The 24,189-nt window shown below is 40.9% G+C and overlaps 1 protein-coding gene across 5 annotated transcripts in view; it reads left to right on the forward strand.

Moving 5' to 3' along the window:
• SORCS2 (sortilin related VPS10 domain containing receptor 2) overlaps positions 1–24,189 on the forward strand; it is a 594,699-nt gene that overhangs the window by 345,481 nt on the left and 225,029 nt on the right. For all 5 annotated transcript variants that reach the window (XM_033061451.1, XM_033061452.2, XM_033061450.2 and 2 more), the window contains exon 3: positions 9,075–9,174. In XM_033061451.1, coding sequence (XP_032917342.1) covers positions 9,075–9,174 — 100 coding nt within the window. The remainder of the gene's footprint in view (positions 1–9,074; positions 9,175–24,189) is intronic.

Below are 24,189 nucleotides of genomic sequence, written 5' to 3' on the forward strand. Positions count from 1 at the left end.
TTCATTTACCTTTCTATAAAGTGCTGCACTTGGCCATATAGTTAATTTTCCCTCTCACCTGCCCCACAGCAATCATAAAATGGAGGTCAGCACTTCAGCAGCAAAAGCTAAAACTGCTACAGTTGGAGTTAAAGAAGAGTTTTGCTTACTGAAGAGTGAGTAGAAGACTGTTTTAGTTGGCAGAGCCCATTGCCAGAGGAATAGATAATTGCATATGAATGTGCATATGCCATTTATTAAATCATTATCAGTTCCTTTTAAATTTTGTAAATGTTCCTATTCCAACCAGTTCAATCCACTGATTACAAGAAAATTTGCTGTTCTGTTCAAAAAAGCACAAGGCCAAGTTCTTTCATATATCCCAACATGTTTCTTGCCTTCCAATAAGCTGAAAATGAAGTTGTTTCAGAAATATTTCAGCTGTGTTTAGTGGTTTAAATAAAAAGCCTGGGCTGTGGGAAATGCCTATCATTTTTCCATGGTGGAAAATGTTAATGTTCCTTGCAAACCTCAAGAAAATATTCTTGAACCATCTCCTTTCCCCAAAGAACACAAGTATGTGAGATAAGAAATAATTCCTCTGTAATTACTCATTTTCCCTCACAACACTCAGAAAAGAGAAATCATACTGGAAGTAATACATGTATGTTTCCACTTCTGGCAATATAGTTAGTAAGCACAATTTTGGAAAACTGCATTTTAGCAACAAAGACTTCTTTTTCCTAAACAACAACAAAACAAACCAAACCAAAACAAACAACAACAACAAAAAAACCCAAAAAACCAAACAAAAAAACCAACAAATAAAATCCCAAACAAAAAAATACCCCAAAACTAAACCCAACCTTTTTTTCCAAAGATGGTTGTCCACCTAGGTAAAAAGAAGTTAGCATTACATATTAATTTGTTTTGTAGGTAGTAATTGAATAGTTAATTAAATAGTTAAATCTCTCAATAGCAAATCTCCCAAATGCTCCATGATACACTCCATTCCTTGCTGAGTGCTGGACTTGCAGCTGCTGAAACTGAATCTACATAGGGCTGTTTCTGGGGATAAATGCCTGCATACTAACTGTTAGTTACACAATGCATTGAATTCAGTGAAGAAAGTGTGGTAAGAAATTGATCTTTCCCACAATTTCGTTCTTGTTTTCTGCTCCCTCATGTAAGTCACTGGAACTAGTTGTGGGAAGGGACTGTAAACAGCATTACTGAAATTATCCAAAAGCAAGACTTCAAAATTGTTAATTTGACTATTGAATTATTTCAATAGGGTTGTTTTTAACAGGAACAAATGACCTGAATGATTGTGGAGGACTTTTTAATTTGCCCCAAGCCCTAATGTACCCCTGTGCCCCTTTTGAGGGCAGCGTGATCCAGCGCATGCCCCAGCTCTTCCACGGCTGCAAAGCTAAGGAAGGAGTAACTCAGAGCTTTTATTTTTCGCAAAAGTAAGACATAACCCTGTCTTGCTGGCGGTGTCTTGTCTGCTTTGTCACTGTGACACTGCTTGTTTCATGGCTGAGTGGATTCATCACAAGTATCTGTGTACTGCAAGCGTGGCTACAGGCTGTACCTTCCACGACGTACTGTCAGCAAGTGCTGTGTGTTGGTGGTGGAATTAATGCACCCAGGCAGTAGTTTCAGAATAGGTGTCTGACCTAAACTAACACTTTCTGAGAGGGAAGGAGATGGCTGCAGCTAATAGAACTAATGTGATGTTTTGTCAGCCTGTGGAATATAAAGGCTAATTGTTGGAGCTGTGCAGTAAAGTAATGAGGAGCTTGAAAATGTAACTGATAAGCAGAGTGATTATAGGCTAATGAGCAGGATATTTGTGGTATACTGAAGGACTAATGAAGGGCTGCAAAAGATAACTGTGATGGTATACAGTGAGACACGCAGAGTAGGAATGTTTAAATACAGCACACAAAGGTATGTAGTAGATACCAAAGACACAATGCTGCTCACTATTGGAGTTTGAGAGTGTGTGTGTGCATTGTGCAGAGGAAGCAATTAACCAAAACGAGTACCTGATAAATGCATGACAGCAGACATTAGTAAGGGGAAAAATGGTATGTAAGTACATACTGTATAATGTGTGTATCTCCATCGAGTAACACTCCCATCTGTACAAAGAGCTCTATCACCTTCCACGTTCTCTAAGGAGAAAATGTGAATGGTTGCTGGACTTGTGTGAAGTGTTGGGTCCAGACAGCTCTGAGACAGGATAGTTCCCGAAAAACATGGACTTCAAAGCACTTTCTTCAAAGGTAATTGCAACATCAGGGTAGGAGATTGGAGCCTGGCATGCCAGCCTGGGGCCCAGTCAGGTTTTGTACCGTGTGCTGTCAGAGGAACCAGCTGTGCGTGTTGCAAAATAAGGTCTTGTCTTGTTCGTCACTGTGGCACTAGCAGCCAGAGCTCCTGAGGAGAGATCTGACTCCCTAAAGTCACCTGCCATGGTAATCCTGGCTTTTATTGTGGGCTACAGAGGACTGGTTTTCCCTCCACTGTGGCCTGTTGATTGGGTATGTTTAATGCTTGGAATTAAAGCCCAGTTCTAGAATAAGTGATGTTGCTCTAGAATACGTGATGTTTATGAACCTTGAGTCTTCACTTGATGCAAATGCAGTCTTTTGGGTTATTTGTTTTTACCCGTGGAATTTTTTAGGTCAGCAATTTGCAATCAAATATATATAGACATTAATACCTGTAATTATTGGAAGGAGTCTCTGTAACTGTATAAATGCAAAGTTGCACCATGTCCTGTACATAGCAGAGCATTACAGAATGGGTCAGTTCACCTAAAGACAGTTGGGATTACCAACAGCTCTTAAAAATATCTATATTATCAGATATGTGATCAATATTGATATCAATAATTGATAATTGAAAATGGGACATGTTCATCTCTAGTGTTTTTGGGAAAAGAAAGTAAGTCCTCTATTGCCTAAATATGAGGTTGCTAAAATAGTCATATGTTATCTCTTGCCTACACCATTGATTCTTTAGTGTAAAACTCGATTAAGGAAAAAGCATTTCTATATTTTTGGTTTTGGGAGGAAAAAACATGTAATTTCCAAAAGGCTCGATTTCCTGGAAAGTAGAGAGAGTCATATTTCCAAAAAGTACTCCAGCAAAGCTGATAGCTGATTAGTAATCTGTTAATTGGATTGCTGGGTGTTAATTGGATTGCTAGGAGTCCTACTCTTCTACAGCCTTTGAAGAAACTTTCATCTCCATGAATTCCTCAATATATGAGTTGGGTGTTGGAATCCAATGTTACTATGTGTTTGTACTCTGAAGAAGGTTTTTGGGGTTTTGGAGGTTTTTGGTTTTATTTGAAGGGATTTTATGAGGCTAACCAAAGCCTCTTCAATTTCCACACTGGACGTGTAAAAGTACTTGAAAGCTTCTGTGCTGTTTAAGTGAAGAAGATGAGTTAGTTTTCCTCTTCTTTAATGATGTTCCTCTGGTTTCTTCCCTTTCAGTAGATTGGTCCTGGTATTTGTTGTTGCAAGCTCTGATGTATCTGTTTCAAATACTCCATCAGCCAGTTCTTCATTACTCTGCTGTAGTTATCTATTTTCCTTACAGACATTTCAGGCATAGTCGACTGTGCTGTCTCTATTACTCAGGTGAGGGACCAGAGCACAAAGGAAATCCTACTGTTAGATGTAAGTCTGTCACAGAGCAAGAGCCTAATGTAATTTCTCCTGTATTTGAAAGTTAATGCTGTAAATCTTGGACTATTCTGCTGACTGAAAGGAGGGGAAGGTGGGAAGACAACATTTGCAATAGAGTCTGGAGAAAATTAAGTGGAAAGCAGTCAAGTGAGTTTAGGTACAGATCCACTCCTCCTTGATTCTCTAAAATGCATCTCAATTGAATATTTTTTTCAACAATTTACTAATTATCTAAGCCAGCAGATCTTTTGTACTCTTTTCTTTCAAAGACTTTTTTTTTGTTGTTAAGTAACTCATGAGTCATTTGAAATCTCTTCATTGTTGTCTTCCTTTAACTTTAAGTTAATGGAGCTTGTACAATATGACTCATTTGACTAGAATGAATCTTGAGTTAGTCTTCAAGAAGAAAAAGTGGAGGAAATCTGATGAACATGTGTGTTAAGTGTTCCAACCATTCTCTTTCTAGTGTGTCTCTTCACTGAAAAAAAAAAGGAAGGGAGCTTTTTTTTTGCAGTTGGCATGTTCTATGAGTATTACATTTGACTTGGGAATGCAATTTGCATCTCTAAGAATCTTCATTAACACCTTACTATATTAATTTAAATTTCTCTTATATATTTTTAAACATCTACTTGTAAATATAACCTGGAAAAACAACTAACAATGAGCAATGTTGAATCATAGGTGTGAGTCACCAGGGGAGAGCTGTATAATGATAGTGAAGTTCAGAAATACAAACATTTGGTTCATGTCTCTTATGGCATCTGCTAAATTTCTGTTTCTTTCTCCGTATTTCTATGGGAAGATATCCAGATCTAATGTTTAGGTACAGTTCCAAATTATGTTAGACATAGATTTATTTTAGGTCAAATCTGAAAAGTTACATTTTTGAGGATGAGACCCAAATTTACATAGAGCTTTGGGACTTAGGGAGTTTTATTTCATCAGGGTACATTTCTCTACCACTTGGAAGTTTTCCCAACTGTTTTTTTGAGCTCACAATATTAAGCTAAAAAGACCTAATTATGTCTGTGCTGTAATATCATTGTATGATTTGGAGGACTTATATCTGAACATGCTGTTCTTACAGTGAGGACTGATTTGTTTCCATGAAGAAAAAAAAAAAGAAAAAAAAAAAAAGAAAACTAGCACGTATTTCAGCAGAAATATGTACATTACTTCCAAAGAAGCTCCTACCCAGCCACAAGCTGTCAGGCTCAGGTTGTGTGATGTCTGCATCAGTATGTGAGTAGTCATGTTGTCCCACCATCCATTCTACCACCTGAGTAGTGGAAGATGTGTTTCCTGTGAATTCTCCACTGAGTTTTGCTCAATGAAGAAACATCTTTGTAATCTGTAGCCTGTAGTGCACAGATGGATACACAGCAGCAGGAAGCAGCCTGTGTATAGCTTGCTGTTTCCTCTGCAATGTTTCACATAAAACCAAAATTCTAATTAACTGTGTCCAGATCACTTTAAACTGCAGGTTTCCTTCTTTACAAAGGCAGTCTGTACACTTCTTGCTCTGGTTTATGGAGTTCTGCTCTTGTGCTGCCGCTTCAAATAAACCATGGTATAGGAGGAAGTTTTGCTCTTCTCATCAGGTACATGTGTATCCTCTTTCCATTATAACTTGAAATATCTTTTCATGATTTTTAGGGAGGAAAGAGAACATGTTTATCCTGATAAAAACAGATTACTCATGTAGGGTTTTTCCATCTCCTTAACACTCTTGACATAGCATGAGTTTGGTTCCTAACAGGAAAAAAAATCTACTAAGACTGGAGAATTGTAAAGGGCTCCTCCTTTCCTTAATTTTGTACAAAGTACATTTTGAAATATATATTGAAATAGGCATGCACTGGGATCATAGAATTTATCCTCCCCAATCCTGTCTGTAACTCAGTAGTGCAATTAAAGAATATTCTGTTCTAACTGCATGCTACAAAATGTTAGTTCTTTATATACACAGAATCAAGATTTGGAAGGTATATCTTAGGTGAAAAAGTCAAGGTGGTGGAAGGTATATCTTAGGTGAAAAAGTGAAGGTGGCCTGTTTTCTATGAATTATAGTAGATTTGGAAAACCAATTATTTTGCACAGTGCCCCCCTTGAATGATGTCCTTGAGCTATGTCCTCTTGTGTGTGAATGTCTCAAAGAGTAGCTGACATTCCTGGGCTCTCTCGTCTGGGCTGTAGTAAAAAAGATTTGGAAGGCAGAATACATTTCTCCATAGATCCACAGATCATCTTCCAGTCATGGTCTTCCTGCTTAGGCATGGTGTACTTTTCAGAAGATACAGTTCCTTATTTTCTCAGGCTGGAACTGGACTTTTTTCCCCTTGAGATTGCTAATTTTTATCTGAAAAAGAAAAAAAAGACTTTTTTTTCCCACTGTGTAGTTTTATTACATTTGTCTGAAAATACCATAGTTTTCTTAGTGCTCTCTTCTTGTTAAAACCTTGTTCTTTCTTTGCAGTGCTTTCTGTAGGTCATGAGAATTAGAAGGGAAAGTTTTGGACTGGAACTTTTTATCTTGGAACTTACTTATCTTTTTTGGGCTTTCTGCCTCTACTCTTTTCACATATTGACACAGTTGCCATGGTGTCCCTCACATGGTGTCACTCTCCAGTGGTCCCATTGTATTAATCCTGGAACTGCCTCTTCAAAGTAAATTGAATCATCTTTAAGGTTCAGAGAATTATTTCAGGATGTTATTACTGGGCTGGCCACCGACCCGATATTCTTCCCTCCAAGAAAATGGACTAGGTTCTATTTCCATCATGCATACTTGTTCTGCATGGTTTCAGTACACCTGTCTGAAGTTGGTATTTTAAGTCTCTACTTTAATTTCTTTCTGTCAAATACTACTGGCAAATTAGGTTTAGCACTGTCCATTCTATTCCCCTTAGAATTTTAATTAGTTCTGTGCTGGATGCTCAGTTGTACACTGCAGTTGCGTGTGTTTGTATATCTATATGTATACATATATGTATATATATGTATGTATCTACATATTTATTTATCAAAATTGAATTGCTTCGATTTAGTTACAGTAATTTCACGATTACAAGCCACACCGATTATAAGCCGCACTTCTGAGGTGTTGGCAACGTTTCGTTTTTCCTCCGTAAATAAGCCGCACCGGATTCTAAGCCGCACTTTCGTTCGCAGTGAGGATCCGTGCGCAACTTTCACAAAGTTGCCATTTAGTAACAGAATTCGCGAGATCGCGGGGTTTACTGGCTCGGGGCGGGGCTGTGCAGGCTCGGATGGGCCCTGCTTTTCCCCTGCAGGGGCTGGGCCAGCTCGGATGGGCCCCGCTTTTCCCCTGCAGGGGCCGGGCCAGCTCGGATTGGTCCCACCTCCCCTCTTTGCCAGGGCCGGGCAAGCTCGGATGGGCCCCGCTTTTCCTCTGCCCGGGCCGTGAGGGCTCGGATGGGCTCAGGGCCATGAGGGCTCACATTTCCCGGTCAGTAAATTTCTGAACTTCATCAACATATTAGCTGCACCTGATTATAAGCCGCTCTTCAGGTTTGGACCAAAATTTTAGTCAAAATGGTGTGGCTTGTAATAGTGAAATTACTGTAATTCTCTAATGCATTGCTGTATATGTGCAGAGAAAGCAAGATTGGGGAGGGAAAAAGCCTGGATCAAATCTATTCAGATAAGGGTTAAACTCTCACTCTATAAAATGGTTAAACTCTCACTTTTAGGCTGTGAGGATGGCCTGGGTGTCATAGTCTCATCACCAGCTGGGTTTTTTAACTGGTGGAGAAGGTAGAAAAACAAGTAAACGTGAACCTTTTTTGGTGTTCCTTAGGACCTGTTCCAGGCATTTCACAAGCCTGCTATCTTGGTGATGCCAAAGACAGAGAAAGGTGCTCCCATGACAGCAGCTCAAAGTTCCTTTATCTTGTGGAAAGCTGGATTGGTGAAAGCAGGAGGTGCCTCTGATTTCACACAACATGCCCTCAGACTTCGATGACATTCTGGGTGGCACTGGGACATAGGTGGGATGCTCCTGGGAGCCTTCTGTGGGCACCAGCCCTTCAGGGAATAACCCGCTGCACGTGGCTTGGGGGAGACCTCAGGCAGTGAATGCTTCTCAAGGTGTACACTCTACAGGCAGAGATTTGGTTCTTCACTGTTCTCTCTTGTTGTACTCAGTCAGGCTCCTACAAACTTCAGCAGTGACTGCCCTAGGAGAGGAGCATGAGGCAGCAGAGCCTGCTGGGGAACCATGAACAAGGTGGAAAGGGGCTGTAGGGCAGAAATCCCTGCACAGGCAGTGCAGTGTCACACTGGGAGGGACAGTCTTGTCTTGGTTCTCTTGGACATGAGAGTTTTTGAATGCTCCCAATTGTTTGAATGATGGAGAGTTCCTGGGCTGGGCACCTTCAGCCCTGTTTGTTATTCCAGGGAGAGAAAAGGGTGTACAGAGAGAAGTCTCACACCAACTCTCTGTCCTAGGGAGTGCTTCTTGGCGAAGGAGGGGCATGTGCCTTAGATGTGTCTGAGTCCCTTTCCAAATGCAAGATGAGTAACTGTAAATATGGAGAGGGCATATGGTACAATTTGATCCTAAACAGAACAAGCAAGGCTTCATCCAAAGTGATTTAAATTTGGATGTGACTTGCTTTGAATTTCTCTAACTTTTCCTTATACTAACATTTTATTTGTCTGTTCTTTTTATAATTGACATTTGCAATACAACTGCAGAGCACGGATGTCATTTTTCAGTGCTGGCTTTTCAGAATTATGGAACAAATTCAGCAGAATGCCCACATTTGAAATACTCATAGAGATGTGTGTGGGATATACTGATGGCCACATACTGACTGATTTTTTAAATTCAAAATTTAGTGATCCTCTGAAGAAGAGCTGGAGGAGTGGATGGGATACCTTTAATCAGTACTAATTCTGTTAGAGGTCCAATGTGAGTCTTCCAGATCTCGGGCCAAATTCTTCTCTTATGCAACAGCAAGCTCTGAAGTCAACTCTTCTTTTTCTGCATAGCTGAGGAGGTGCTGTTAGTACGTGCCAATGAGCCTGTGCTCTTCATAGCTCTTTTTTTCCACCTTGTGGGTGGTGATGGAAAGGTGTACATGTCAGACTTCTGTCACTGCGCAGAAAAAAATAAACTAGCACTGCAGAGAACTTCAAAGTAGAGACAGAACTATGCAGTTTTTTTCAAACCTAGAATCTAGTTTTCTTAATTATTAGTGGGTTTCTTTTAGTAGCTAATGAACACTGAAAGGAACAAAAGGATGGCAGAGAAGCATTGAAAATGGACAGTTGGTGCACAGAGAGGGGTTTTCTTTGCAGAGTTTCAATGCTGAAGCCTTTAGAAGAGAACACTTACAGATGTTTGATTTCTTTCAGGTCTTCAGATTTTGGGACATTATACACAAAATTGAATCTACAGCCTGGGATTGCCACTGTTATTGACAATTTCTACATTTGTTCCACCAACAAAAAGAAGGTATGTGGCAAAAAACCAATTTTTGTAGTGCAGGTGAGATTCTGCAACTATGTCAAGTGTGTTTTACAGGTTCTCAGAATATAGGAAACTGATTTTCACAATGGTGAAGATCACCTTTGGTGCATTGTGACATACAGAAGTGGGATATTTATTGTTCCTGAATAGTACAGACAGAAAAGAAAATACCTTGATGGATACAGAAACCTTATGAAGTCATTGACTCATATGACTCCTGTAAATCAAGCTTTCATAGTGTTTTCCATGCAAATGAAAAAGGAAATTCTGTAGGTTTTCACACATCCCAATGGATTCTGGGACTAACAGATAATTCTAATAAGAGTTTGAAACTCTTCATGCTTAATGCACAAGGTTCTTTGCATGTTCCTTAATGTAAAGTATAGGGATTGGGCAGGCTGTCATTGATAATTATGTTTATCCTGTGTACAACCTTGATTTAATAAATTATAAAAACCCTTCTCCTCGAAGATTTCTTAGGAAATGTTCCTGCACCATTATTACAAAATGCTTTTCCTGGAACCTGAGAAGGTTAAGTGGACTTTATAAGTGAGAGCAAAATCGACCCACTGAGTGTATTTACAATGGATGTTACATTAGACGCAACAGGAACAATGATTATGAGAAAAAACTCACAGTAACAGCCTCCAAAGTGCCTGTGATTTAAATGGCAAGAATTGTAAAGTACAATGGGAAACACAAGCACAGCAGGTCTTTCATGAAGTAAGAATTTTCTTTTGATACAGGTCTTTTAAATCCAGTGTAATACAGAAACACTGATTTCAGGTAGAGGCCACTGATTGGAAGAACAATGTTTGTTGTGTTTGTTTGTCTGTTTTGCTTAATCAAAAATCAGTGGAACCCAGAGAGGCTGCCTCAATGATTAAGTACATATTGTATTTCTCTTGAAATTGTCACTGGAATTTTGTGCTCAAGCTGTGCTATGTCTGAGATTGGTAATATATTTTTAATCTACTGCAAAGCCAGAAATTATTTTTTGTTTCTTGAGGTGGAACTGCCAACAAGCACAAAGTTTCTTCAGATTGCGTATCTCAGATATGCAATCTACTGGTGGTTTCAAGTCCAAAAGAATAAAATCAAAAATCTTTACCCATCTCAGTTTCTGGAGTAAAAGGTAGAAGGATGAGATGGATGAGAGCCCTGTGGAGGATTTTTGCCAGCTCAATCAGCTACAATACCAAAGCCTGCCCAAGCACAGGGATTCAGTGACAATATGATAGTGCCAGTTTTGTGAAAAAATAAACAGCAGTAAGATCACTGCTAACTTTCAAGCCTAAATGACACACCAGTGTTCACAAGAACGCTCATGTTAATCCTTTCTAAGAAAAATCTATTTTCCACTGAATTTCACAAGTTGAAGTTCTCAGAGATACAAACCCTGCTTTAGCACTATCCATTCTAAACTAATATCATATTAAAATCCATCTGATACAGAAAGTGCCTTTGAGTCAACATAAATACACTATTTTTCTGAAGATATTTGCTTCTATGAAGATGTTGTTTATTAGTATACAAACAACAAAAACAGCAGAGCAGAAAGGATTTCTAGGGCCTTTAGATGATGCCAGAGGGAGATGTATTAATACATTCAAATATATGTACATGCATATGTAGCACAAAAATGATGAAAGAAGTGGGGTTGCATGCTTTAGCCAATGGCTTCAGACTGGTCTAGGAGGTTTTGTAGTTACCTGTGGAAGGTAAGAGAAAGGCTTTATGTTTTAAGAGCCTTTGTCTGTTATAATGGGAAATTCTTGGTGCTGGACCTTTGATTAGGGCACTAAGTTATTTGGGATGGTGGAAGAAAGTATCTCCCTGTTTGTCCATTTCAGCACGGTTGCACAGGGGTGGAATAGAATATTTAGAACTCTGACTCCCTTTTCTGAGCTGAGCAGAAGTCTCACTTGTTCTTGATGCTACCAAACTTCAGATCATTACAGTGGGAGTTTTCTTCAACCAGTTCACATCTTTTAAAATGTGCTGAAAATGGAAACTGGTGTGCTGACTGTGTGTACTGGAACTGAGCATGCACTTTAAAATATAAGTAGTCCCATGCTACCACTTAGAATTGTGTGTGACTGGGAAAATACATGAAGGCAAAGATAAAATACATTTATAGGGATTTTTAATACTTTGCATATTATAGTTTTCTGTGATTTAATTTCATTTAGCCATTGTAGTCTTCATTTGTGGAAGAACAGATATTGCACATTTAAAGCTCATCATTCCCACCTCAGTGTCATCAGAGAGTTAACCACACCTGATTTAAGTTCTGTAGAATCAGGTATCTGGTCAAGCTCTCCCCCTCTACAATCAAGGGAGAAATGTGGGTATCTCCAGGCAGTTCATGCTGTTGAAGTTCTTTGTTCTTATGAGAATAAGGCTGAATTATCCAGTGGAGGCCTCTGTACCTGACTGTGTGATTGTTGTGGGTTTGAACAGAATCAAGCTGTGACTTCTTGCAAAGACATACAATGAGATGGGTCATGGGTTAATCCCAGCTGGCAATTAAGTGCCACACTGCCATTGGCCCAATTCATCCACCAGTTCAGGGACTATGGATTCCTCTCATCAAGTCCCATGGACTTGTGCACATTCAGGTTCCTTAGATGGTCTCAATTCTGTTCTTCTCCTACCATGGCAAGTTCTTCATTTCCCCAGTCCCAGCCTCTGCTTTCTTTGATTTGGCTGGTGTGACTAGAGCTCTAATGGGCCAAGAAACAAGCATGAAGTTGGAGATTATTCATTTGTTTGTTTCGAGATGCAATTAAATGAAATATCTGCTAGAGGGCTCCAGTCTAGTTGTTGGGCTGACATGGTTTTTGCAGTTCATCGCTTCCACTGTACCAGCTCCTGGAATGTCTTAGAGTTTCACTCAACTTGCCTCCACTCTGTGAGCTACAATTATACCAGACAGACCAATGGACTTGTAAGTGAGCTTTATGCAGTAAATGGAAAATTGTGCTGGAAATTTTCAGTGAATTACTCTAGTTAGCATTTTCTTAAGATGTATTGAAAATAATGCAATTGATGAAGAAGTGTGTTAGCAGATGCAGAAAATAAAACATTCTTTCCACATAGTACTATGTGGAAAAGGGATTGCACAAAGCTCCCCACAAAGTTATACGGTAAAATATAGGAATGTTGGGGACTGAATTAGCTGGAGGAAGTATGGAAATAATTTCTAAACCCACTACATTAATTCAAAAAGTGGCACATTTGATTTCCCTCTTAGTCTTCTATGGACAAGTTGTGATGAGTACTGTTCATAGGCCTGGGTTAAGAATCAGGAAGGGGTATCAAGATCACGTCTAGACAATCTTTTAAGAGTTGAGGTAAATTCATTCACTCTGTGTCTTTTTCTGGCTGAAGGCAGCAGAACTCTAATGCAGAAATTGTGTTGCTGCAGTTACTAGAGGACTCAAGCTATGAAACCTAGATTTGACAAGAAATTGTGGCAAATCACTGGGGGTAGAGCTTTAGAGGGCTTTGTTTGTTGCTCTGAATGGACCTTTCTGCTGAAATCATGGGATGGAGGTGTGAACTGTGGCTGTATTGTTTGTAAGGCAGAGTTGAATTGCAGTCAGCCAGCTGCACCAGTAGAAAACATTTTCACCTACCTGCAAATGACCAAGTAGGATCATAGATCATCACCCTAAATGCTATGAAACAGCAGAGTAATAGGCAAGGTCACACTCTAATTGAGAGTTCACGCTTCCTAAGGGTGCATTAATATTTGGTTTGCATTCTGTCTGTTTTTAGGGTAGTATAAACCAGCAACTAAAGACACTGATATGGTTTTGGAAAGCTGTAGAGTAGTGAAGGAGGGTCTGCTAGGTAAGCTTCTCTGTTTGAAGCACTTTTTCATTGATTTGTGTTATAAAATAGCCTTTCCCTATGCAGCAATGAAGTGTTGTGCAGTGATAAGGAATGTCCCTGCACTTTAGACAACAGAATTTATGTAATGATCTCCTTTTCAGTAATTAGCACACCCTGATAAAGTCAAATGTTGCAGGAAACGCATCATGTACCACGTGCAGGAAATAATTTGCTTTGTGTTCTCTGTTTTCCAAACCAACATTTTAATTGTGACTCAGAGGTTTGATGTACATGGTTTATAGAGCATGGGATTAGGGCTTCCATAGTGTCAATCTGGAATCAGGTGAACAAAATAAATTCTTTCTACAGAAGAAAAATGTTAGCAGTTTCACTAAGCTAAATTATCAATAAAATATTTAATTTTGGGGGGGCATATATGCTGTTAGATGTAGAAATTACATGTTTAATTTTATGTAGTGTTGCTGGGGTGGAGTTGAGTGAACACACTGATTTTTTTCCCTCACATTCTGTGCATATTTTAATTTTAATTCATGCTAATGCAATTGGTGCATCCATCCTTCCGTTTATGTGCTTTAGGAAAAGAGGCAGCTAAGCAGTTTATATGCAGGCTTTTGATATTAAGAGGAAATAAATGTTGATTTTGCATACACTAACTTATTAGTTAAATGGGTTGAACACTTACATTTCCCAGCTGTCACAATAACCAATAGCTGCATGTTTTTGCAAACTAAAAGGCAATATGACAAACATGTATTCTTGCTTGCCAAACAAGGCAGAACACTTAAGATAGTAATAAGGATATAGGCTTTCTTATACACTATTTTAACTCTTGATAATTTAAATTGTATGAATTACAGTTTGCAAAAGAATATTTGCCAGAGCTATGAAAGCATTTCCCAAGATGCAATTGGCTTAAGCAATGTTTGTAAGCACTGAGAGGTAAATGCAGTCCTACATCATTTTGACATTTGTCTTTCAGAGCAGAACAATTGGTTGTGGAATTTGTCAAAATGCAATATGACTACATTTACTTGTAAGGAATAATTCTACTTGAGTATCAGTTTCCTTAGAGACCATGCCAGAACATCTGCAAATATATAGAGTAGAATCATCTTACACTTTTACTAATAGTCAGCTGAGGAATATTCCTTTCAATAAGGTCAGTAGTTACTTCAGGAACATTTCCCTGTGAAATTTCAGAATATTAGTTTGTATGTTGAGATCTCTACCATGATGTGTTCTTGCCTTATAAGCAGTGTCACCATTCAGTTTCATTCCAGTGATGCGCTATCAGAGCACTAATGTGACCTGACAGCATCATTTTGCTTAAGACTTACAGTAATTTCACGAATACAAGCCGCACCAATTTGACCAAAATTTTGGTGGAAACCCGGAAGTGCGGCTAATATTCCGGGGCGGCTAATACATTAACAAAATTCTAAAAGCTGCCAACACGGAAGTGAGAGCCCGCGGCAGCCCCAAGCCAAGCTGGAGCCCGGCCGGCCCCGGCAGAGGTGGGAAAGCCTGGCAGAGGCGCGGCCAGCAGTGTGGGGGGCGGGCGGCAGAGCCTGAGCCAGCAGGGCGGGGCAGGGGGGCGGCAGAGCCGGGTCAGTAGGGCGGGGGAGCCTGGGAGAACTGGGGCTAGCAGTGCAGGGGAGCATGGCAGAAGCAGGAAGGCCGGCGGGTGGGGCTGCCTGGCAGCGGGGGAAGCCCAGCAGAATCGGGGCCAGCAGCATGGGGGAGCCCGGCGGTGCGGGGGCCTGCAGTGCCGGCCGGGGCGAGGAAACGCGGCGGCGGTGCAGACGGGAGGGGGCAGCCAGCGAGCCCGGCGGCGGCAGCCCGCCGGCAGGGCTAGGGAACGCGGCGCGGCCGGCGAGCCGGGCGGCGGCGGCGGCAGCCCGCCGGCAGGGCTAGCGAACGCGGCAGCGGGGCGGTGCTGACGGGAGAGGGGGGCCAGCGAGCCCGGCGGCGGCGGCAGTGGCTGGTCCGCCGGCAGGGCGAGTACGTAAACAGCGCAGCGGCGAGGCGGCCGGTATGCCTGCCAGCGGCGGCAGTGGCTGGTCCGCCGGCAGGGCGAGTACGTAAACAACGCAGCGGCGAGGCGGCCGGTATGCCTGCCAGCGGCGGCAGTGGCTGGTCCGCCAGCAGGGCGAGTACGTAAACAACGCAGCGGCGAGGCGGCCGGTATGCCTGCCAGCGGCGGCAGTGGCTGGTCCGCCGGCAGGGCGAGTACGTAAACAGCGCAGCGGCGACGCGGCCGGCATGCCTGCCAGCGGCGGCAGTGCCTGGCCCGCCGGCAGGGCGACTACGTAAACAGCGCAGCGGCGACGCGGCCGGCATGCCTGCCAGCGGCGGCAGTGCCTGGCCCGCCGGCAGGGCGACTACGTAAACAGCGCAGCGGCGACGCGGCCGGCATGCCTGCCAGCGGCGGCAGTGCCTGGCCCGCCGGCAGGGCGACTACGTTAACGCAGCGGCGACGCGGCCGGCATGCCTGCCAGCGGCGGCAGTGCCTGGCCCGCCGGCAGGGCGACTACGTTAACGCAGCGGCGACGCGGCCGGCATGCCTGCCAGCGGCGGCAGTGCCTGGCCCGCCGGCAGGGCGACTACGTTAACGCAGCGGCGACGCGGCCGGCATGCCTGCCAGCGGCGGCAGTGCCTGGCCCGCCGGCAGGGCGACTACGTTAACGCGGCGGCGGGGCGGTGCTGACGGGAGAGGGGGGCCAGTGAGCCCGGCGGCGGCTGCAGCACCACCCGGCCGGCCTCGTCAGCAACCATGAGCGGGCCGAGCCTGCCTGGCCCCGCCCCGAGCCAGTAAAGCCCGCTATGCCGCGATCCTGTTACTAATTGGCCAATTTGTGAAAGCTGCGCACGGATTCTCGCGACGAACGAAAGTGCGGCTAATATTCGGGGTGCGGCTTATCTATTGACAAAGACAGCAACATTGTCGAGGCACCGGGGGTGCGGCTTATACTCCGTGCGGCTTGTATTCGTGAAACTACTGTAAGTCCATGACTGTTCAGTTTGTCTTCAGACATTCCAGATACTACCAGAAATATGCCCAATAATTGACTCTTTTTTTTTCCCCCACCCATACTTTGCTAGTTGGTAGATTGCTGTGAGAGGCAGTCCTGGGCAGAAATCCCAGATTTTATTCACAAAGAACTGATGAGCAGTTGCTTTGTTGACGACCAGGAAGCTGCTAAATGCAAGTGGAACTCAATAGGTTAAAACAGTCAGAGCTTTCATTGAGCTGTTAGCGGAAGTCACAGTCCACAGCAAAGGTTCATCCAGCACCACCAAATCCATGACATACATGGGGAGGATTTTATGGATGCTATTTGATGGGATGTGACTATGTATATGTGCAAAAAATAGGATAAAGCTTTGAGAAACAGATTGGAACTGTTGAAAATTAAAACTGTGTATGAAACAATGGCTTGGGATCTGGCTATTAAAGAAGTATTTGAGTTATTTACTGGCTAAATGGAGAGTAGGAGCCATAACTTTCCAGCTGGACTGATTTCTGCTATCATTGAGAAACCAGGGCTTTTTCACACTTTGTATGTAAACAGGGCTGCATAAAAAAATGTAACTCCTATGCCATTTTCATAGTCCAACTCCTTGCAATCCTTTCAATAAGTGGAAGGTAGGAGCAGTGTTACTGTTCTATTTGAGAATACCCTTTCTCATAACCAGTAGATTATGAATGTGTTTTCCTTCATAGTGTGACAGAGAAAGATTTAATCTAGTTTTGTTTATCAAAATATTTCTGTGCATTTCTCCATCCTGTTCTTCTTTGTGCAGAGCTAGAAGGAATCCCCAGCTCTTGTTGATCACGACAGGCTTGTCTTTGAATACCTTTTTGAATGCATGTCTACTAAAACACTGAACCGTGCAAGCTGAAGCTGCCTCTGAAACTTCTTGTATCAATTCTTCTCTCTTGGAACCAACAAATATTCTATAGTCTAGCACCTGAAGTACACTAAAGGCTGAAGTACACCTGAAGTACATTAAAGGCTACACTTCATATTGAGAAAAAAAAAAAAAAAGGAAACAACCCACAAGTAACAGCAAAGCCAACAAACCTGACTAACAGTACAAGTGAACAGTAGAATGCCTTGACCAGCATGAAGCTTTCCCACAGTATGTAGGATAATTGCTCATCAAGGTAGAAGGTGTGTGAGCTAAATGGCTGCATGCTTGAACAGACATTCTGTGTTATTATTCTATCCTAGAATTCATTTGATACTTAGAGATCTCAATTGAAGTTTTCCATACTGACCTTCCACTGTGATTTTGTAGCCTAATGTGCAACTTTTGCATTCTTTTGTGCTCATGCATACAGTGATCCCGAGGAAAAATAGGCCTGTCTTTACTGTATGCTCATTATAAATGCTTTTGTTCTGTTCTTATGAATGTCCTGTCTAAAACTCATTAGTCATAAAAGCACACCAACAACTACCAAAAAGACGTAATGTTAAATTAAGTTTACTGTAGTGAAGCCAAAAATAAAATGACTAGTCAGTGGGAGTACAACATAAAAAAGATTTATGTGAAAATGGAAAAGACCTCTGAGCAACTGTTAAGAGACCATTGTGCATATGATTCTGCACTTGAGAGACATCTATTTCCCTCCCAGTAATTCTGGAAAGAGAAGGATTCCAAGCATCGTATTTTCAGCAAGGTTTTATTTGCTATTATGATGAGCAGGGGTCATTGCTTGGAGAAATAGGAACAGTCAATCAAGAGCATGCAGCAGAAAGCAGGTCTGAAGCTGCCCCCAGCACCTGGGGGAGGCTGTGCTGCTGAGGGGGTGGCTGCTCAGAGGGAATGGGAATGCGCAATATTCCATGCCAGGGGCCGTAAAGATCTGAGAGTTTGATTTGCTATGTCTAAAAGTAAGGGTAATTTTGCAAAATTTAGACCAGGTTGTTATTTCAAAGCTCATTTTTATTTTAAAATGTAGATTCTTAGGCCCAATTCTAAATTTCAGCCATATGCCAAAGAAAAATACAGAGGGGGTGGAGGTGTGTGGATTTGCTGTGCAGGACACCAGCCAAGTTGTGTTTCCCTTGTCCAGCCTGCCTGTGTGCTCATTGACCTGAAAGTACTTCTGAAATCCTTCTCTGCTTGAGATAACTAAGGGAAAAAACAAACTCAAATAATCAACCACAGCTGTCTGTGATCTCTAGATCTCTAAACCTAAGTGAGACCTGAATGAGGCTTTTCTCCAGCATGGCAGAGAATTTCTTGTGTCCTAGCAAAAGCTACTACAGTCTTCTAACCACTAGTTACGAGGATCATACACATCTTTTTTCTAAGGCTATACATTTCCACCCGAACATCATCCTGAAAGATTTTCTGATGCAATATGGAACTTGCAGAATTAAATATAACAAAGAGGCAAATCATAATACATGGGATAGTGTCTAAAGGAGAAGGTGTCCATATGGAGAGTGAATAGAGAGTTACTCAATCTGCATGAATTTTGTCACAGGTAAAACAAGAAAGGAAGATATGCTGCATTAGTGGTGCTGAATCTTACTTAGCAAGAGGAAACAGGAGGAAAGGTAACTGAAAAGAGGTAATGGTAAAGGATTAGTTACAAGCTTCTTACTGTACTCAGTAACTATTTGGTTGGTTGCCAAATCTGCTTGGATGAAATGGGTACAGGTAAGTCTATAGAACAGAGGTTTCTGTTGAACTGGCATAGGCAAGATGAGAGTTTTCTGTGACTGATTTAGATTAGTTGTATCAATTGCAATTATCCTGTATGTTGAGATTACTTTTGTCTAATTATTTACTGAATATCACAACATGCCAAGAGGCTGTATCATGTTCTTCATGTTGCAGGAGGGAGGAAATTTGGGGGTCTTTCATCTTAACTTAGAGTCTATGGACCAGTAGGTCCATGTTAAGGAGATTATATGAAAACTGCTAAACTGTATTTGACAAGAGATGAGTACCATTCAGGAGGTCTGCAAGGACAGTGCACAGTAGGAGTATTCTCCAGACAGCCCCAAAAAAATAATGGTGTAGTGTGTTTGAAGCTACACCATTGTTCAATATTCATCATGCTTGCTGATGGATCATCTGTATCTTCTGGAGACCTGTGTGTTTCCTTCTCATTCCCCAATGATGGAATGGTGGATGAGTCCCAGCTTCCATGCTTCATGCTATGCCAGCGTTGTCCAATCTTCTGATGTGTCAAATCCCGCTTCTCTTCACTGCCACAGTTCACCTTCCCTTGTGCTGATCACACAGGCTTCTCTGGCTCTCTCAGTAGCAGACATGCAGCAGGACTTTCCCCCAGAGTTGGCATGGGAGCACAGCGGAAATAGTCAGGGTTTAAATGGTGGCCATGGCCATTTTGCAGGGCTAGCAGTGTGCTCACCCCCCTGAGAATTCCTGAAGCTGCTGCCCCCCTGCTCTGCCAGGAGTAAAACTGATGTTAAACCAGTAAACTTCTGAAATCTGCCTGTCATGGCACAAGCAGGACTTCTAAACTATTGTGGAAATTGAATGTTCCAGTGACTTTGTTTATTCCACTCTCTTTGTGGCATTTACTGGCCAGGATGAATGTAACTGTTTGCTTATCTAATTCTGAAATGAGCCCTCACTCCCAGTAGCCCCAGCACCCTGCAGCAGCAGCAAATGTCTACTGAAAAAGCAGGACCTGTGTGGCAAATACGTTCTAATGCAGCCTGAACCATGTATTTGAGCACAGTCAGCAAAAAATCATACACAGATAAAACAGGATTTTTTTTTCCCCCCACACTGTGTGTTTCTGTCAGAGAAAGATTCTTCTTCCTGTAATCTAGAATTTCACATTCAGCTAAGCCGCCCTTGAAGATTTCTTGATGTGGTCTCTTTGGGGCTTGTCCTAGAGACAGATTTTTCCATCTGTGGGAGTAATGCAGGAGGTTGCTGCCATCCCTTCATAGCAGAAGATTGCCATGAAATGAATGGTGGATTGTCCTTAATAGTGCATGTTTGGTTTTGAGGAGGGATCTTCTGCAAGCTTGTTTGTGACTAGCAGGTATTTCTCTCTTCACCATTTTTAGTAGTTTTTTGTAACCTTTCATCACCTCTTTCTGGTTTTCCATTTCCTAATCTCTTTCCAAAACTCTTTCTACTTTTCTTTCTTCCATTTCTGAGCATTACTTCTTCCTACACCTCACACAAAGATTGTGGACCAAATTAAAGCTTTTTCTTTTATGGTTACAGTTACTAAAGAAAAATAGTATTTAGAAGAATGTAGCTGATTGTTTCTATTTAAAAAATCACAATATTCTTGTGATAATAATAAATCTGCTGACACATCCCTAACTATCATTCTTAAAACAAATCTCTTCAATGATGGTGGTAGGATGATTCAGTCGGGGAGCTGTTAGCCAGGAGACCTGACATCAGTCTCTATGACCTTGAGCAAGCCTGAGCCTCCCTGAAGCCTGACTTCCTATTGCCTCATACCCTGTAATAGCATTCACCTGGTGCAAAACCACTGTGACATGACATGATTTGACAGCCTACCTTGAGATAAGATTGCAAGGTAAGGTTTTGCAAAAAGTGCAGAATTAGTCTGGCTTAGTTTCCTTGTTTATAAACTTAAGACCATAATCCTGAAGTCTCTAGATCACCTATGATCCCTAAATAAGTGCTAAATATTTTTATGAACCCATTTCAAGACAAATGCATATTTATCAGGTAGTTTTTGTGTCGCACCCCTGCAGTATTCAACAGCATTTTAAGATTTGCAGCATACTGAAAATATTGTTATAAATATGTTCCCATGTTTTAAAAGATTATTTATCAGTCATGGTTGGTTCAGTTCATAGGTAATAATTTGAATGTGGTGGTAATACTTTTATTCTCACTGAAATTTTGAAAGTCAGTTTTTTTCCCCTGATAGGACAGGATTAATTTTTGCTGCCATTTCTGGATCTACAATTTACAGAGGTATTATTTTATTCTCAGTCCTCTAAAAAAATTAGCAGTCTGGATCTTGAAATGGCTTTCAGATTTCACTAAGATGCTCTCATTCTTTTCTAGAAGGCACGAGTTTGTGCAGAGGGTGTAGGATGGAAGTGTGTTAGGTAGCACTGAGGGATTGCAGGTGTTTATCTTGTGAAACTCAGTGCCAAAAATGGAAAACTGCAAGTTGCATAAAAGCTGTGCTTTCAGTGTAACTGCGGCCACAGGAATTGGCCTGGGATCCATGGGAATAATCCAACATCTCAGTTCAAGATAGCAAATGCAGTACAGTAATTTTTTAGTGCTAATATATGTCTTGGTTTTTTCATTCAGCCATACCCATGAACTTTTTTTTTTTTTTTTTTTTTTTAGCGGATTGCATCACTCTGTGTTTAAATGCTTTTATAGTTTGTTTGGAATGCAGTGCTGGCTGGGGTTTGGTTAAAGGTTCCAGTCTGTCCCTGATAATAATAGTGTCTCACACTTTGTTCTTTCTGTGGGCTCCAGCAAAGGCAATGGTTCTCTTATCTGCTGCTATTGAGGATTTCAGGAATGCTGCTCTGCTCTGCAAAGTGCTGTAGCACAGGAGCAGGAGGTCTGGATCTGTATTATTCTTTTTATATATTTGCTATGTAGGTCTCAGAGATGCAGGGTTTGTGCTGGGCTTTGGGACTGCAAAGAAAGGCTCCTCAGGAACTCTCACATGCTGTATATTATTGTGAGGTCCAGCTGTAACTTTTCACTTGACTTAGGCTGACAACATCTATAAAAGTGTCTGTTCTGGACTGAAATTCCACTCAGGAGGTACTCATGTATTGCTTGGTATATTGCAAGACCATGTTAAAACCACTTGTGTGCTGTACTCTGCCATAAGATCTCAGAAGTTTATGTGCATGTGGATGACTTGGCGTCTCCTGTTAATAACTTTGGGAATTCTGGAGAGGTTATAAGATTTCCCTTTTACAGATGTAGAAAAAGAAAGATGTAAATTACTTGCATGGGAAAGAAATTAGAGAAATTTAGTAATATGCCACACATCTAAGACAGTCTCTCAAGTTGAAGGTTAGTCTTAAAAACCAGTCTTTTCCATCCCAAAAAAATATTATATTAATTAAATAATATGCATTATTACCAGTTTACAGAGTAGTTTGGGCTTGTGGAAGGTCTATCAATACCATAAATATTAGTCAAATATTTAAAACTGTATTTTGATGACAAAAAAATCAGAAAGGTTTTTATTTCCACAATCAATGACTGAAATTTAGGAAGTATTTTCAATGGTAAGATCATAATTAGCTTTAAGAGGGATCAAGTAGATTCAGTAGAATAAATTAGATAAAATATTAATCTATCTGTTATCTAAGATAAAATATCTCTAAGACTAAAGAAGTGACTTCTGAACCAAATTTCTTAACTTTGTAGAAAGCTATTCTGTGAAGATAATGAAAGTTTTAAAGCTTTTCTAAAGTGTTTGAAGCAATTTGAAGTATGTATTAAAAGAGTTATACTCAGAAATGCACAGTTGAATTCACACCTAGGACCTTATTTCTAGATGCTCAGTCAGAAAACATTGCCCTGTGTTTCTGCACAGTTCACAGAATTCAATTTTTATTAACACTTACCTTCTATAAACCATTTACCATGTGAAGTATCATTACTATATGGCTGTATTAGGAAAAGTTCAGAAATGTTTATCAAGACTGAAAAATTCTGAAAAAAAAGTCTTGACTTCCAAATTAAAATGCTTGGAAAAGTGTTGATGGAGCAAAGGTAAGGAAAACCAATGAGATAAAGTGGAGTATTTAAAGTTATCTCCCTTTTAAATATAGTGCTTTAAAATTATGTCAATGTTTACTTATAAAAATAATAAATTCTAATTAAAATTAGCATTTGGCTTGGGAGACTAGTCAGAATTAAAGCATGCATTGTAAACATTGCCTTTGCCACTTCAGCATTTCTGGACAAAATTTATTTTTTTCTGAAAGTGCCCTGACATTTTAATAGCCTGGTAAGTGCCAGAACCTTACACTTTTTTTTACTCTGAGAGCTGGTGAATTTTTGACTTACATAATATTTATAACTCTGAGTTTACCTCCAAGCTATAAGGGATGCTGCTTTACTTATGTATTTTTCAAATTTTTTGATTCATTAGTAAGGGCATTATCTTCTTTCTCCTCTTTATTTAAACTAAGATCTTAAGAGGCAAATTCATTAGGCTGATGCTCACAGTCTACAGATGACACTGCTCGGGTTTTACCTGTCTTGTGTTCATTGGTCCATGATTTAGGTTACTGCCAGTTATTTATCTCTTTTGAGCATTTGGATGGCACACTGTGTTTTGTTTGTGGTGGTTTTTTACCATCTCTCTTGTTTGCTCTCTGACTAAAGAAACCACTGCAGCTTGTCAATGTTTGAGGTTGGACACTCGGCTAATTCTTAACACGACTCTGTCACCCACCACTTTTAAGGCATGTTTAGAAATGTAAGTGAATCATTCAGGAAAAAAGAGACAAAATCTAAGTCTCTTAAGTGTTCATGATAGCAATAAGTTTATTTAAAAATCAACAAATTATGTAGGGACAGAATGCCAGAGTCTCCCTTTCTACCTTCTGCAGCTTTAGCTAACAAAATTACTGCAGAGAACATTACAGCTGTAAACTGGCAGTGACATCTACTGTGGCTTTTACCAGAAATCTCAAAAAAAGGTCTATTCTCAAGGCTGTAGGAATTTTTAGTAGATCCTAGTAAAGTTAAGAATAATGTTAGAATGCATAGTAAAATTTTAGTTTACTTTTTAATCCAGTAAATATAAGTTGATTGCTGCACACTGAAATGCTATTGTACTTCCCCCTTGAAGTTTCCAGCTTATTTTCATTTCTTAAGGAATTGTAAACATCAGGAAGAAACCTTCAATTTAGGCTTGCCCACCTCTGTTACAGTGTACTATATGGTAATCAGAGGTATTCCAGTTTGATGACCTTTCATCTAGGGTTGTTGTTTAGCAGTGCACAGTGCTGCAGTCTGGCCTTTCATGTGTTTTGAGTATTGATTTTTCAGATAGCAAGAACTGGAATAGTAACCTGGGGAGGTCTGGCATCACTGTGACCTGGTTTTGCTTTTTCCTTGTGACTCTAGTCAGCTTCTGGGAGCAGTGGGCTGATGGAA

The sequence above is a fragment of the Catharus ustulatus genome, chromosome 5 (genome assembly GCF_009819885.2).
Source record: "Catharus ustulatus isolate bCatUst1 chromosome 5, bCatUst1.pri.v2, whole genome shotgun sequence".
Taxonomy (NCBI): domain Eukaryota; kingdom Metazoa; phylum Chordata; class Aves; order Passeriformes; family Turdidae; genus Catharus; species Catharus ustulatus.